This window comes from Macrobrachium rosenbergii, chromosome 21, assembly GCF_040412425.1.
Source record: "Macrobrachium rosenbergii isolate ZJJX-2024 chromosome 21, ASM4041242v1, whole genome shotgun sequence".
NCBI classification, from domain to species: domain Eukaryota; kingdom Metazoa; phylum Arthropoda; class Malacostraca; order Decapoda; family Palaemonidae; genus Macrobrachium; species Macrobrachium rosenbergii.
The window spans coordinates 35,496,141-35,510,565 of NC_089761.1; the positions used below are offsets into that span (position 1 = coordinate 35,496,141).

At 38.8% G+C, this 14,425-nt stretch overlaps 2 protein-coding genes across 3 annotated transcripts in view; one reads left to right on the forward strand and one right to left on the reverse strand.

The window, feature by feature from the left end:
* Positions 1 to 14,425, forward strand: part of LOC136849927 (ketohexokinase-like) — a 324,411-nt gene that overhangs the window by 224,344 nt on the left and 85,642 nt on the right. The window lies entirely within an intron of this gene.
* The window catches only part of LOC136849446 (uncharacterized), a 56,858-nt gene that overhangs the window by 37,685 nt on the left and 4,748 nt on the right, over positions 1 to 14,425 (reverse strand). The window contains exons 2-11 of the mRNA XM_067122797.1: positions 12,512 to 12,625; positions 10,914 to 11,147; positions 10,409 to 10,575; positions 9,664 to 9,789; positions 9,339 to 9,449; positions 7,794 to 7,908; positions 7,505 to 7,685; positions 5,965 to 6,064; positions 5,283 to 5,442; positions 4,060 to 4,239 (exon numbers count right to left, since the gene is read on the reverse strand). Coding sequence (XP_066978898.1) covers positions 4,060 to 4,239; positions 5,283 to 5,442; positions 5,965 to 6,064; positions 7,505 to 7,685; positions 7,794 to 7,908; positions 9,339 to 9,449; positions 9,664 to 9,789; positions 10,409 to 10,575; positions 10,914 to 11,147; positions 12,512 to 12,590 — 1,453 coding nt within the window. The 5' untranslated portion in view covers positions 12,591 to 12,625. The remainder of the gene's footprint in view (positions 1 to 4,059; positions 4,240 to 5,282; positions 5,443 to 5,964; positions 6,065 to 7,504; positions 7,686 to 7,793; positions 7,909 to 9,338; positions 9,450 to 9,663; positions 9,790 to 10,408; positions 10,576 to 10,913; positions 11,148 to 12,511; positions 12,626 to 14,425) is intronic.

Genomic DNA, 14,425 nt, shown 5'->3' on the forward strand with positions numbered 1-14,425 from the left:
TTTCAGAAGTCTATAATAATAATAATAATAATAATAATAATAATAATAATAATAATAATAATAATAATAGTTTGTATAGAGTTTTCTATATAGGCGTGTTACTGGCAGAATGCAGTAACCTAAAGAATCAGTTATTAGAAAAATAGAGAAAACTCAATACAAACTGAATGCCGCTGATGCAGCTATCACCTTCTACACCATTAATAATAATAATAATAATAATAATAATAATAATAATAATAATAATAATAATAATAATAATTTTGCACTCAAAGTAATAAGAAGGAATTCATTCTATTCTTCATGCAATCAGTAAAATACATACATTATTAAAAACTACTTATAATAATAATCAGTTAGACATTCAAGCATCCCCGAAATGCAGGCACTCGGTCCGCATGACGATGATAAATCATTATCATAATTGTTGTCAGTTCAAGGTTGGCTGCTTATCATGAAATACCTAGACTTAGACCTCTGCTTGCAATTGCTTTCTGGTTAATTTGTCCCAAGTTATCGCCTTAGATACAGATTTAGTTTTGTGATATGATCTTTCGGTGGATTAATGCACAGATTTCAGTTAGAGTTGATATGAACTTTTCTTTGACGGAAGGAAGAGCTTATAATCCAACATATTATTTGGCATTATTTTTTGTTGATACAAAAATACAGGTAGAAGTTTATATGGAATTTGTCTAATTAGTGATTAGAATTAATACAGATAAAATATCAAACAAGTAAAAAGTACGCCGAAGTTTCTTCGGAGCACTCGAGTTTTCTGTACAGCGTATAATCAAGGCCACCGAAAATAGATCTATCTTTCGGTGGTCTCGGAATAATGCTGTATGAGCCGCGGCCCATGAAACTTTAATTACGGTTTGGTTGTGGCCTGCCCTATATCGTTGCCAGAAGCACGATTATGGCTAATTTCAACCTTAAATAAAATAAAAACTGCTGAGGCTAGAGGGCTGCGATTTGGTATGTTTGATGATTGGAGGGTGGATGATCAACATACCAATTTGCAGCCCTCTAGCCTCCTCAGTAGTTTTTAAGAACTGACGGCGGGCAGAAAAAGTGCGGACATTGTACAATAAGTGTGGATGGACAGACAAAGCCGGCCCAATAGTTTTCTTTTCAGAAAACTAAAATCAGGGTTGACCTGGACAGTGAGTGTTTAATGAAACGGTTCTTCCGGAAATTAACAGCACTGTGTTTCAACTTATATATGTATATGTATATGTATATGTATATATATATATATATATATATATATATATATATATATATATATATATAAAAGATATCACAAAAGTAAGCACGTGATTTTATTTTTTACAGATAATGTGTCTTTTTCTAGGGTCAGGTTTGATGCCTACTCAGTTTCCTAGGGGTTTTGTTTCGGATGCACCTGAACTGTGAAAGAGTTTACCTGGTGCTCTTGTGAAGTCTTCTATTCTCTAAATGTTCGAGTGAGGAGCTAATTCATTCCTGCACTCTGCGGACGTCTCCTGAATTCAGGTTACCGGTTCTATTTTCAATTCCCCCATGTTTATGTATCTATCACCTTTTTTCAAACCTCTCTCTCTCTCTCTCTCTCTCTCTCTCTCTCTCTCTCTCTCTCTCTCTCTCTCTCATGAATTCAGGTTATCAGGTTTATTTCTTATTCCTGATATTTATTTATTATCATAACCTCTTACAACTTTCTCTCTCTCTCTCTCTCTCTCTCTCTCTCTCTCTCTCTCTCTCTCTCTCTCTCTCTCTCTCTCTCTCTCTCATGAATTCAGGTTGTCAGGTTTCATTTCTATTCCCTCATATTTATATATTTATCACCTTTTCTTACACTCTCTCTCTCTCTCTCTCTCTCTCTCTCTCTCTCTCTCTCTCTCTCTCTCTCTCTCTCTCTCTCTCATGGGCTTAGAGTATGTTAACTCTCTCCATAATAAAGGTTTCCAGCTGAAGATTTTAAGAGAAAGAAAATAAAGAATAATATATATTTTTCAACTTCGTTTCTGGGTTCACTGATTTCGAAAGGTAATGACGCCATTTGCTTCCCTCAGATGAAAAATATATAAAAAGATCGAGCGCATAAATAATGATAATAAAATTATTATTACCTTATTATGATGGCGGTGTGATAACTGTCCCCAGCTGAATGGAGCCGCCGCTAAGCTGTTCGCTCCGTAAGAGCTGAACAGATTGTGATGGACTCGGCCAGGGGTCGGGTGAGAGATTACTGTATGCAACAATACCCCGGGCACGAAGGAATGGGGTGAGGGTGGGGAAGGTATTGGTTATCGCGTATTTAGAACTGACTTGCGCCTGAGAATGAGTCGCGTATATATATATATATATATATATATATATATATATATATATATATATATATATATATATATATATATATATATATATATATATATATATATATATATATATATATATATATATATATATATATACATATGTATATATGAAAAGAATATTTATGTGTGTATATTATAAATGTATGTATTATAATACACACACACACACACACACACATATATATATTTGTTGATATTTATATATTATATATATATATAAGTTATATATATTTATATATATATATCATAACTAAGATTTGTTGACTAGTTTAGATTAAGCAACGGGACGTTACGTCCCCACGGGCATGAGAAGCCTGATGAGGACATTTGGACTCAACCTACCAACCGAGGAGATACATTAACAACAAATCCCATAGTGCATTTAATGGAAGTAAAAGGAATAATGAAAATTTTTAAGATTTTTGCCTTCGCTTTCGTCATTCCAGACGAATTACATTCTTCAAATGCAGACTCATTCTTCATTCCATTCTTATTCTCGCTGACTAATTACATCAAGAGTAATTAGGGGTTGCAATGGTTTCATTGTTTTCGAATTCCAATATAAGAGACGGAATTTCCCCTTGTCTTGCAAAGATAGAAAGAGACAGATCTAATGAATATTTTTGTAGCGTTTGCTTTTGGTTCCATTCTTATTATTATGTGAATTTCATCTAATTTATTTTTGCAGGAAAGAAACATGGCGAGAATAACAGAATAACAGAATGATAGCTCTAGTAGGCAATCAAACGACTTGAAAATCATGTGAGATCTTAAGGCTTTGTAGTAACAAGCGTATCCAAAAAAGCGCGAAGAATTCGAGAAAGTTAAGAGGGCATTGTGGCTATTACAATTATATACATATATATATACATACATATATATATATATATATATATATATATATATATATATATATATATATATATATATATATAAATGTACACACACAAACACGCACACACACGTGTGTATATATGTATAATATATATATATATATATATATATATATATATATATATATATATATATATATATATATGTGTATATATATAACCCTCAGAGACAGTAACTATAAAAGAAACCTTCAACGATTTTTAATTTTATTTACAAAAGATGTGAGGTAAGCATCCCGCCTCTATTCTTCCTGTATCAACAAGTTTTTATTATAATTACACCGGGTGTAATGCTGCGAGCCTTACATCTACATTCCTAGGCTATACCAAAATGGGAATTACAGATTCTCAGTTTATTAACAAGCTTGGAAGGTTACAAGTGTCATGTGCTTAAATATTACAGTTTATCATACATTGTTCATAAACAAATAATTCATCATACAACAGGAATTTGTCTCATGGGTTCAACGAGTATAAAAACCTTAATGAACACATAGATATAACGAAAACAATTAATTCTGTGTAGGCAACAAAAATACTACAAGGTAATACCATCATGCGTCTCATGGTTCCACTAGAGGCCGTCTGAAGGGGAAAACCTAACGTCACTATGGCGCCATGTCATAAATTTTTAACCAACAAAAAAGGAGAAATGATTCCTACGAAGGATTTGATACATGCTTCTCGGAAGACACAGAGCTATAGGGGCAGGAATCCTGGAAAAGACTCTGGAAGAGAATCCTGGAAAAGAATCTTGGAAGAGGGGAAGTATTGAAGGAGGAAATCCCAGTGTCTTCATCTTCAGAATCTGCTCTTGGCAAAGACCTTAAACCTTGGAGGACCCAGAGTGAGTCCTCCTCTGCCCTCGGTGTCTGGGAAGTGGACAGAAGGGTCGATTGTGAAGAAAAACTTCTGCATTAAGCCCGTGAAGAGGAGGAACAGCGACATCCGGGCCAAGGACTCTCCCAAACACACCCGACGCCCTGCGGGAATTACAGTAAGTACAAGGATATATGGAGGAATAATCTCCTCCTCACTCTCTCTCTCTCTCTATCTCTCTTCATCCTGCAGACACCTGTCTCAGTCGAGCAGAATAACGTGGACAGAAGGCTCTCTCTCTCTCTCTCTCTCTCTCTCTCTCTCTCTCTCTCTCTCTCTCTCTCTCTCTCTCTCTCTCTCTCTCTTTAAGGGCCCTCATCTCTCATATTCCATTCAGTTAATACCCCAGTTGTCCCCTCTAAAACAATTCCCTTAGCTCACATATCCACTAGTGTCTCATACCCATTTTTTCTAGTATTACCTCCCATTCTTCTAGTATCATGGAAACACACTAACCTTTCAGTACAGTAACCCCACAATTATCTGGATTGTCTCTATCCAACACTTGACATTATCCGACACACCCAGACAAAGGCCCCAAAAGATATATGATATGTATAAATTTTATAAAACTTAAAAAACCGACCTCCGATAGTTGGCAATGATGCGTGGCTTCACGAAAATATTGGCAACACTGCCATTATGCAGATTTCACCATTATCCGATGGGTCCTTGTCTCTATTAATATTTATAATTGAAGGATTTCTATATATCCCAGTATGCTTATTATTTTTACCCCTTCCAGTAACCTTCCCTTTCAAGAGCCTATATTCAACTTTCCATTCCAGAATGTTCCAGAACTTAAACCATTCCCACAGCTTCCAGCCACCTCCCTTTCTAGAACCGATCTACACCATTTCCCTCCAGAATATTCCCGAACACTTCTTTCACCTCTCCTTTTCAGTAACCTTCCATTCCAGAACCCATCCTCAGTTTTCAGTTCCAGTGTATTCTCCTACTCTTACCTACCATTTCTTTCCAGTAGTGTCCCTTTTCAGAACCCATCTTCACCACTCCCTTCTAAAATATCCCAGCAATCGTATTACCTCTTCCAGCAACCTCCCTTTCCAGATCCCATCCCTAGCTTTCCCTCCCAGAGTTTCCAGGTACCTGACCTCACCTTTCTCTTCCTGAACACTTTCCTCACCTTTTCCGAAAGGAATCATGCGTTCGTCCTTCCTCAGGGACCCGTCCGGATTCAGGAACCGTTCGGGCCGGAAGTTCTCTGGGTCACCCCAGTATTTCTTGTCCATCTGGATGCTGTACAGATTCACTATCACCATTGTCCGTGCAGGAATGTTGTAACCCTTCAAAGTATGGAAGTCAATCAATGAAAAAAAAAATTATGAACTACTGCTAACAAATAAACAAATCTGCTGAACTGAAAGAACATCGGCAGTAGGACCTCCAAAATTAACCCTGAGATGATGAGACAGAGATGTTATTGAGCAAAATAAAAACATTGACAGATGAGCAACAAAACAGAGGCTAATAAATGACCTTCAAAAACATAGCTGGATAGATGGATTGAATTAGGCTTGCATCATTTGCACTCTTCATTAGCATAAAGCTTGTATTTTGGTTCATTTATTCTAAGTATTTTATTAATGTGTGCTAAACATTAGAACGAATTATATTACCTTTTCCAAACCTATTACAAAAAATAGAAATTAAATGACCAATAATCTCAAAATCCAGCGCATTTCACCATCACCAAATTGATATGGGATTTTCCGAATATATTAAAATAAGGAAACCGAATTCAATTCAGTCTAAATTTCAGGGCACTGCCGCTGTAACCAAAAAGTGTATTCAATATCCTGAATTACCTGAAGCTTGGTGTCTCTTACAGGGCAGTGGGGAACTGTAAGTGGTGCAGCGCCACGTAACCTAAACATTTCAGTTAACACAGCTTCGGTATAGACTAGCCTGAAATGGAAAGGATATTACGGACATGAGAAAAGTTTAGATAGCTGTTATTGGCGCCATGATAATCTCGAGAGCTCAGTACCTGATGTAGCCTAGCCTAACCTAGGGAAGGTGGGTGAAATGATTGCTAAGAATATTACTTATTATTATTATTATTAAGGATTCTATAGGCCCAAAAAATGATCCAGTACAGAAAAGAAATGGAGAAGCACAGAATAAACTATATAAGAAGAATAACAAAGAAAAACAAATGGGACAAAACAATGAAACAAGACTCACGCAAACCTCCTCAATAAAGATACATTTCCACCTACATTGAACGTCTTGAGTTCAAACTAGGTACAAGCGTTACTATATTATGGCACATCATTAATCCAGCCTACAGTAGGGGCAGTTAGCATATACGTGTTATATATCCTTAGCCAGGAGAGTTTAAGGTATATCGAAAAAGGGTCATCTGTAGTTGGTCATAAAGTAAATGATCAAGCTCTGATCTCGTGGAAGATTTTGTACACTTATCCCCTTATACCAGCTGACCAACCCGGCGCTGTCCAGGATAACTCCGAATGACAACCGATAAACTCTCTCTCTCTCTCTCTCTCTCTCTCTCTCTCTCTCTCTCTCTCTCTCTCTCTCTCTCTCTCTCTCTCTCTCTCTCTTTTGCTGTCACTCTTTTCCCAACCCCCACCCGCTTTGGTGCCATTGATGTCTTACCCCCACAGTATTCTTTTCCAGATAGTAAGTCGTATGTATACCAAAATAAGGTATGATAAATTCGTAAAGTTAGTAAGTCTACGAGTATACCCAGCCCCGTTTCAGGGAAGCCCTTTCCGCCCCCGCCCCCTTTGGTGCTAGTGATGTCTTACCCCCACAGTGCTGATTTCTAGATAGTAAGTCATATGTATACCAAGTCTGGTTGCAACTGCTCAATGCGTTTCAGAGTTATGCTGAACCATACACACACACATACATACATACATACAGTATATACATACGTCCATTTATATATATATATATATATATATATATATATATATATATATATATATATATATATATATATATATAGATAGATAATAAAAATAGCTGTATTGTGGTATTAGTGGAGACCTTTCAAAGTATTAGACATTAATAAAAGGTATTATGACCAGGAAATATGCAAAACAAATGATTATCTCCTTGAAGTGAAATATCTATTGAAAATTATAGAATACTTGTTTGCCAGAAACAGCTAGAATTATATTTAATACTTTATAATACATCATTTTTCACGTGCTGCTTTCCAACCTGGGCCGAAAGGAATAAGGAAGCAACAGAAAAAAAAGTACCTGTCACGCAAGATAACTTAAACAATCGATCAATCAAGATTTATAAAGAATCATGAAATGCAGAGACAGTAGGAAAACTCCGGAGCTTTGAATTAGAAGGAAAGAAACGCACTTCGGACGATCATCCAGCGAAGGAAGGCGGTCTCGACCCACGACTGAGTCCAGCTCTTCGTGGATCTTGTTCATGACTTCTGGATAGAGAGCGCAAAACAGTATCGCGAAGGACACTGAAGATGAACCGGTCTCTGACCCCGCCATGAAGATGTCGGAACACAGCGCCACAAGTTGTTGCTCTGTTGGGCCGTGAGCAATATTGATGTGGTTTAGAGGTGGAGTAGAAACATGGGGTCAGTTTTGTTTCAGAAAGTCATTTTCGAGTCAAAACTCGGGGACTGACTCACCATTGAATGTCGTTTCATTATTGCTCTTTTGCTTCTGCATCTCAGTCAAGAAGATGTCGATGAAATCTCTCGGGCTGCTTGTGTCCAGCGTTGCTTTGTGCTCTACCACTGCTTCCTGCGAGGAAGATACGTTATTATTATTATTATTATTATTATTATATTATTATTATTATTATTATTATTATTATTATTATTATTATTTACAAAACAAGGGGAACGATTCTTGATTGGTCATTCATATTCCGGGAGCTCTCCTACCGGCCGTAACTCTGGCTAACCGACGCAGGTGCTGATTGGGGTCTCTGCTCGTGCCTCGAAGAGAGGGGTGACCATACCATTGGCTCAGGGGCTCACCTCGTTGTTCTCCTGACGGTGGTCGGCAGGAGGATGGTTTCCTGAGTAATATTTAGTGTAGGTTTCCACCGCAGAACAGCAAGGTGCGCCTCTGAGACAAGCACAGCCCCCGACCCCAACCAATCAACGTCCTTATAGGTCAGCCAGACTCGCAGCCAATAGGAGAGCTCCTTTGATATGACTGGTCAGTCAAAAATCAGGCCCTTCTTTTGCAAACCCGTTTTAGGGGGTAATTATTCCCTGCTTATGCCCCTGATGCCATTCACTTCCTTCGATTGGTAGCAAGGGACTGCCGAAGCGCCGGAATAATAAATGAACTTCGGACAGCTGCTTTATAATTTACCTGCTGAAACGAAGATTATTATTATTATATATATATATATATATATATATATATATATATATATATATATATATATATATATATATATATTTATATATTTAATTATTATTAACCAGACAAGTCAAGCAGCACGTCTGTAAAGACTTCTGCGTGTGGCCTGAAAGGTTTCTAAATGAATGAAGAAAGACTGCAGCAAGGCAGTGTTCAAGGAGTTGGACAATCAAAAAAGAATCTGGAGGGATGCTTGGGTTCCCGCTCGCACCTGACACCCCCCTCCCTCCATCTTGAAATCCTGTCTTGCAACATCCCTATTCATCCAGGCAAGACCCGCATCCCAACCTATGCCCCTTGAGGACGACCTACAGAGCACGGTGGGTGATCGCCTCAGATCTCACCGAGGACGACCTGCAAGATCGCCCCTCGCACCCACCTACGACTCAAAGACGTCCCGACGTCGAGGACGACTTTAACCCTCGCCCCGAGGACGCCCTTCCAACACCTGGGGAAGGCAGAGGCGCCGTCCTTCACCTCGGGAACGGTCGGTTAACCCGCCTTCCTCGAGAAATTGCACCATCGCCGATCAGCAGGAGGCTTAGATCGAGGAGAAGACAGCCAATCAGGAGCCGCCTTTCCGATGACGTCACGGCCGGATAGTCAGTGAAAATGAAGCGACTAACTCCATAAACCAACAGACACGAATAATAATAATATTAATAATAATCTTCGTTTCAGCAGGTAAATTATAAAGCAGCTGTCCGAAATTCATTTATCATTCCGACGCAACTCGCATAAAAATATCCGAAGATATAGAAATGATATCTTGACTACGGACTCTGATTCTGACTCACCTGAATGAAAGCTGTCGCCTTGTTCATGCCATCCATGACAATGCTAAATTTGGCGTCCTTTGGCAAGAAGTGACGTATTGGAGGTATTATGTCCACGATGGATCCAGACACCTGTTGGCAGAACAGGCAGACTAATAAGAGGTATTTATCCACGTTTTTCTTCTCATTCCTGTCCTTATGTTGACGTGATTTAATTGTGAGCCATTTCCATCTCGTCATTTTGATTCTTGATGATTCACAGAAGGGGTAATAACGGAAGCATTTATAATAGAACCAGTATTAATAGTAGCAGCAGTATTAGTAAGTGATATTAGCAGCAACCTACCTCTCCTGCCCTGAAACTCTTGTTCAGGCTCTCGAACAAATCGATCAGCTTCTGATCATTCCTGTGGAACCTGGTTCCTCCCATGAGTGCCCAAAGGATGTTGGTCGCAGACACCCCCAGCTTCACCTGAGATAAAAAAAAAAAGCTCGTCAGAAATACTTTCCTCATTCTTCCTCATTCCAAGAGGCTCTTGGACCCCTTGTGACTAATTGCTCTCCGCTGTAAATTTTTTAACAAACTTGGAAAGGTGACTTTATAATGATCAATGTCAGGTGCCTTAGGCACACAGGGTCCAATAATCATTACTGACACTAACAACAAATTTTGGGCGTCAGGTGGGAGCGGCAATAGGTCACAACGAGGCTAGCTCGATCAGCCAACTGACTGAGTGTTTGAAAATTAATCTATAGTTGTACAAATTGATTACGTCAAACTTTGACAGATATCTTCAATGACATCTAACCATTTTGAAGTCCTTTGATTTTGCTACTTGCAACAAACTCCTGACGTTCGCTGCCAGTTCCGTCAGGCTCGGTCTTTGTACAAGCAAACCTTCCCCTCTCATTCAGTCTTTGATTCTGCATGAGGAAACATTCCCCTTTCTCAAAGTTCCTGGAAGGAGAATCTCCCGAACCTTAGAAGCACCAAGTCCCTCTCGGAAAAGAGCAATCGGTCCGGAGCGAATTTCTGTAATGAAACCCCAGAGGATCTGGCAGAGAATCACCTGAAGGATCTTAAAACTCACCTGTAATTCGACTCCTTCGTCCGTTCCTTCGATTTCTTTGATGAGCTCCAGGACTTCGTCGTGCATGACGGCCTCGTGGGAGCGCTTCCCGAATCCCAAATTGCGGAAATTATGGAGGGAGAACCTGCGCTGCTCCTTCCAAAGTTCTCCCTCGGTGAACATGACGCCTGGAATTTGTTTGGGAATTTAGAATTTGCAAGGGAGGTAATCATTCTTTTGCCCGCGTAGTTGACGGATGAATTCTTAAATGGCAGTATTGATTTTATCTCAGTTTTCCAAAATCCCTTCGGGTGCTCTTCCACAAAAATGTTTAAAGTTGTGGAATGCTGTTAAATGCTGTTAAGCTGCGTTATTAATACGGATCATGGAGCCAATATACAACAAACATATTGGTTGAAGAACTGGTTTAATTACAACAAAACTCCTCTGCATTTGCACGGGAGTAATTCCTCCTCGTCTGAGGTACTCGGGACCCGCCTAGAGGTACTCCTCCAACTAAACATACCTTTGATCAGCCCGCCGTCTCGATATCTGATGAAGGGATTGTCCGGACGTCCGTTGAGGTCTTCGTTGGCCAGGGCCTCTTTAACGGCCTCCCATCCGTTGACGATAACGGTCCGTCGCGGACCGAAGTAAATGCCGACGACCGGTCCGTAGGTATCAGAGAGGCGCCACATGTGCTTGTGGACCAGATGCTTTTCGAGGAAAGGGTAGCCGATGAACGGGTACCGAGGCGGTCCTGAAATCAAGTTGAGATTTAAGGGAAATCAAGGGGAGATTTTGAGGGGCTAAGGTGGGATTTAGTGGAAATCAAGGGGAAATTTAGAGGAGCAAAGGTGGGATTAAATGGAAATGAAGGGGGAGATTTAGAGAAGCTAAGGTGGGATTTAGGGGAAATCAGGGGGAGATTTAGAGAGGCTAAGGTGGGATTTAAGGGAAATCAAACTGAGATTTAGAGAGGCTAAGGTGGGATTTAAGGGAAATCAAGGGGAGATATAGAGAAGCTAAGGTGGGATTTAATGGAAATCAAGGGGGAGATTTAGAGAAGCTAAGTTGGGATTTAGGGGAAATCAAGGGGAGATTTAGAGAGGCTAAGGTGGGATTTAATGGAAATCAAGGGAAGATTTAGAGAGGCTAAGGTGGGATTTAAGGAAAATCAAAGTGAGAGGGGAGAAATCAAGGGGAGATTTAGTGAGGCCAAGGTGGGATTTAAGGGAAATCAAAGTGAGATTTAGAGAGGGTAAGGTGGGATTTAAGGGGAATCAAGGGGAGATTTAGAGAAGCTAGGGTGGTATTTAGGGGAAATCAAGGGGAGATTTAGAGAGGCTAAGGAAGGTGGGATTTAAGGGAAATCAAACTGAGATTTAGAGAGACTAAGGTTGGATGTAATGGAAATCAAGGGGAGATTTAGAGAAGCTAAGGTGGGATTTAGGGGAAATCAAGGGGAGATTTAGAGAGGCTAAGCTGGAATTAAGGGAAATCAAGGGGAGATTTAGAGAGGCTAAGATGGGATTTAGTGGAAATCAAAGTGAGATTTAGAGAGGCAAAGGTAGGATTTAGAGGAAATCAAAGGGTGAATTATGGGAGGCCAGCTAATTTTCGCAATTTTTCTTTTTCTATTATGTGGATATCAAAGTGCACCTCATGCGGTGCACCGTAGGCATTACCTAAGGTTCTTTGCAGCTTCCCTTCGGCCCCTAGCTGTAACTCCTTTCATTCCTTTTTACTGTACCCTCGTTTATATTCTCTCTCTCCCATCTTACTTTCTATCCTCTCCTAACAACTGATTCATAGTACAACTGCGAGATTTTCCTCCTTTCAAACCACTTTGCTGTCAATTTCCGTTTCAGCGCTGAATGACCTCTGGCCAAATTCTGTATTCCATTCTGTTCTATTCTGTGTGGATTTCTGTTGCGACTAAACTATTTATAATATAGCTTAGATGAAATATAATGAATAAAATGAATAACAACAATAAAGAGAGGGAAAAAGAAAACCCGAGATAATAATTCTAGAGAGAAATCTCAAAACGAAGTCACGAAATCCTTAAGATTTTCGAGAATTCTTGAAGGGAACTAAACCCCTTTAATAAACTCGACTCACCTGGTGGAAATCCCGCTGGCTTCCTGACATTGTAGTAGAGTATCGTGGCCAAAAGCACCAAGGCAACAACGAGCAACATAGTGCCTCAACTCTCGGTGGGCTCGGGTACAAGATCTGTCAAGAAATGAGATGTAGTAAGTGTGGAAATACAGAGCACTGTAGGACAGCAGCGTAGATGAGATTGGTAAGGCAACAACGAGCAACATAATGCAGCAAACTCTCTCTCTCTCTCTCTCTCTCTCTCTCTCTCTCTCTCTCTCTCTCTCTCTCTCTCTCAGGACCAGGAAAATGGAGGCTCTCCCACGAAAGAAAAATGTGAAAGATAGAAAAATTGAACTGCCAATGCTTGGTCAATGTTCCAGCTCTCTTATATTTTCCGAATCGGTTTTGAGCAAGATAAGAATCTGTTTTGGAAATAGAGCAGTATATTAACTATGACTATGACGTTAAAAAAGAATTTTTATTTTACTGTTTATCGTTACTGAAGTGGAGAAGTCCTTTATATAAGGAAAATATATAAGAAATATTCATAGATTGTGAATATTTTACACTGTAATAAATGCAATGGTTTCTTTTCACGTCGTGAAATGATAACCTTACATTATTCCAGTGGCAATAAATGAGATGAAATTTGTCATAACAATGACAAGTAGGAGAAACAAATCCCTAGTTATGAGGTACAAATATATTTAAAATTAATCTCTGCAGAGAGCTTTCGAGAATCTGCTCGATTACCCTTTTCAAGGAATGGGAATCAAACAGATTACCGAAAGCTCTGTAAATAGATTTATTTTTAGAAGAGAATGAAACGAGGAATCTATCAGATTCCCGAGAGCTCTCTGAATAGATTTATATTCAAAAGAGATTAAAACGGGGAATCTATCAGATTCCCGAAAGCTCTTTAAATAGATCTATTTTCAAAAGAGATTAAAACGAGGAATCTGTCAGATTTATTTTCAAAAGAGATTGAAACGGCGAATCTATCAGATTCTCGAAAGCTCTCTGTAGAGATCTATTTTCAAAAGAGAATGAAACGGGGAATCTACCAGATTCCCGAAAGCTCTCTGAATGGATTTATTTTTTCAAAAGAGATTGAAACAGATTCCGAAATCTACCAGATTCCTTTCAAAAGAAATTGAAAAGGAGAATCTGATTGGCTCTCTGATTTTTATTTTCAAAAGAGATTGAAAAGGGGAGAATGAAAAGGGGATCTATCAGACTCCCTCAAAAAAGAGCACTCTGTAGAGATTTATCATCAAATATATTATAAGATATATTCCCCATGCATAACTGTGGATTTGTTTCTCCATTTCAAGACTCGTGCTACTGAGAGTATTTTTTAATTAATGACGAGGCTGGAAACAAAAGCAATCGCCACAAAAATATTCATTAGAACTGTCCTTCTTTTGTTGCGAGACAAGGGGCGAAATTCCTTCTCTTTTGTTGGAATTGGAGAACAATGAAACCACTCCACTTCCTTCATCCTCTCGATGTAATTAGCGAGCGAGACTGAGAATGGAATGAAGAATAAGTCTGTATTCGAAGAGACTAATTCATCCGCAAAGACGAAAGCAAAGGCAAAGAACTAAATATATTATAAATCTTTTTATCTGTTTTAAGTGCACTTATGTGGGTGGTTGTAATGCATCTTCTCTGTTGGTAGAACTGAGTTCACTGGGCCAAATAAAGCCTCTCATTCCCGTGCTGACATAAGGCCGGCTTAATCTTACCCAGCCACCAAATACTTCATATAATATATATATATATGATATATATATATATATATATATATATATATATATATATATATATATATATATATATATATACATACATACATATAATCATAATAATAGTATAAGTAGGTAATAAGCCCTCTTTTATACAAGTGGTGTTAAAAGTGACAGTTTGCAT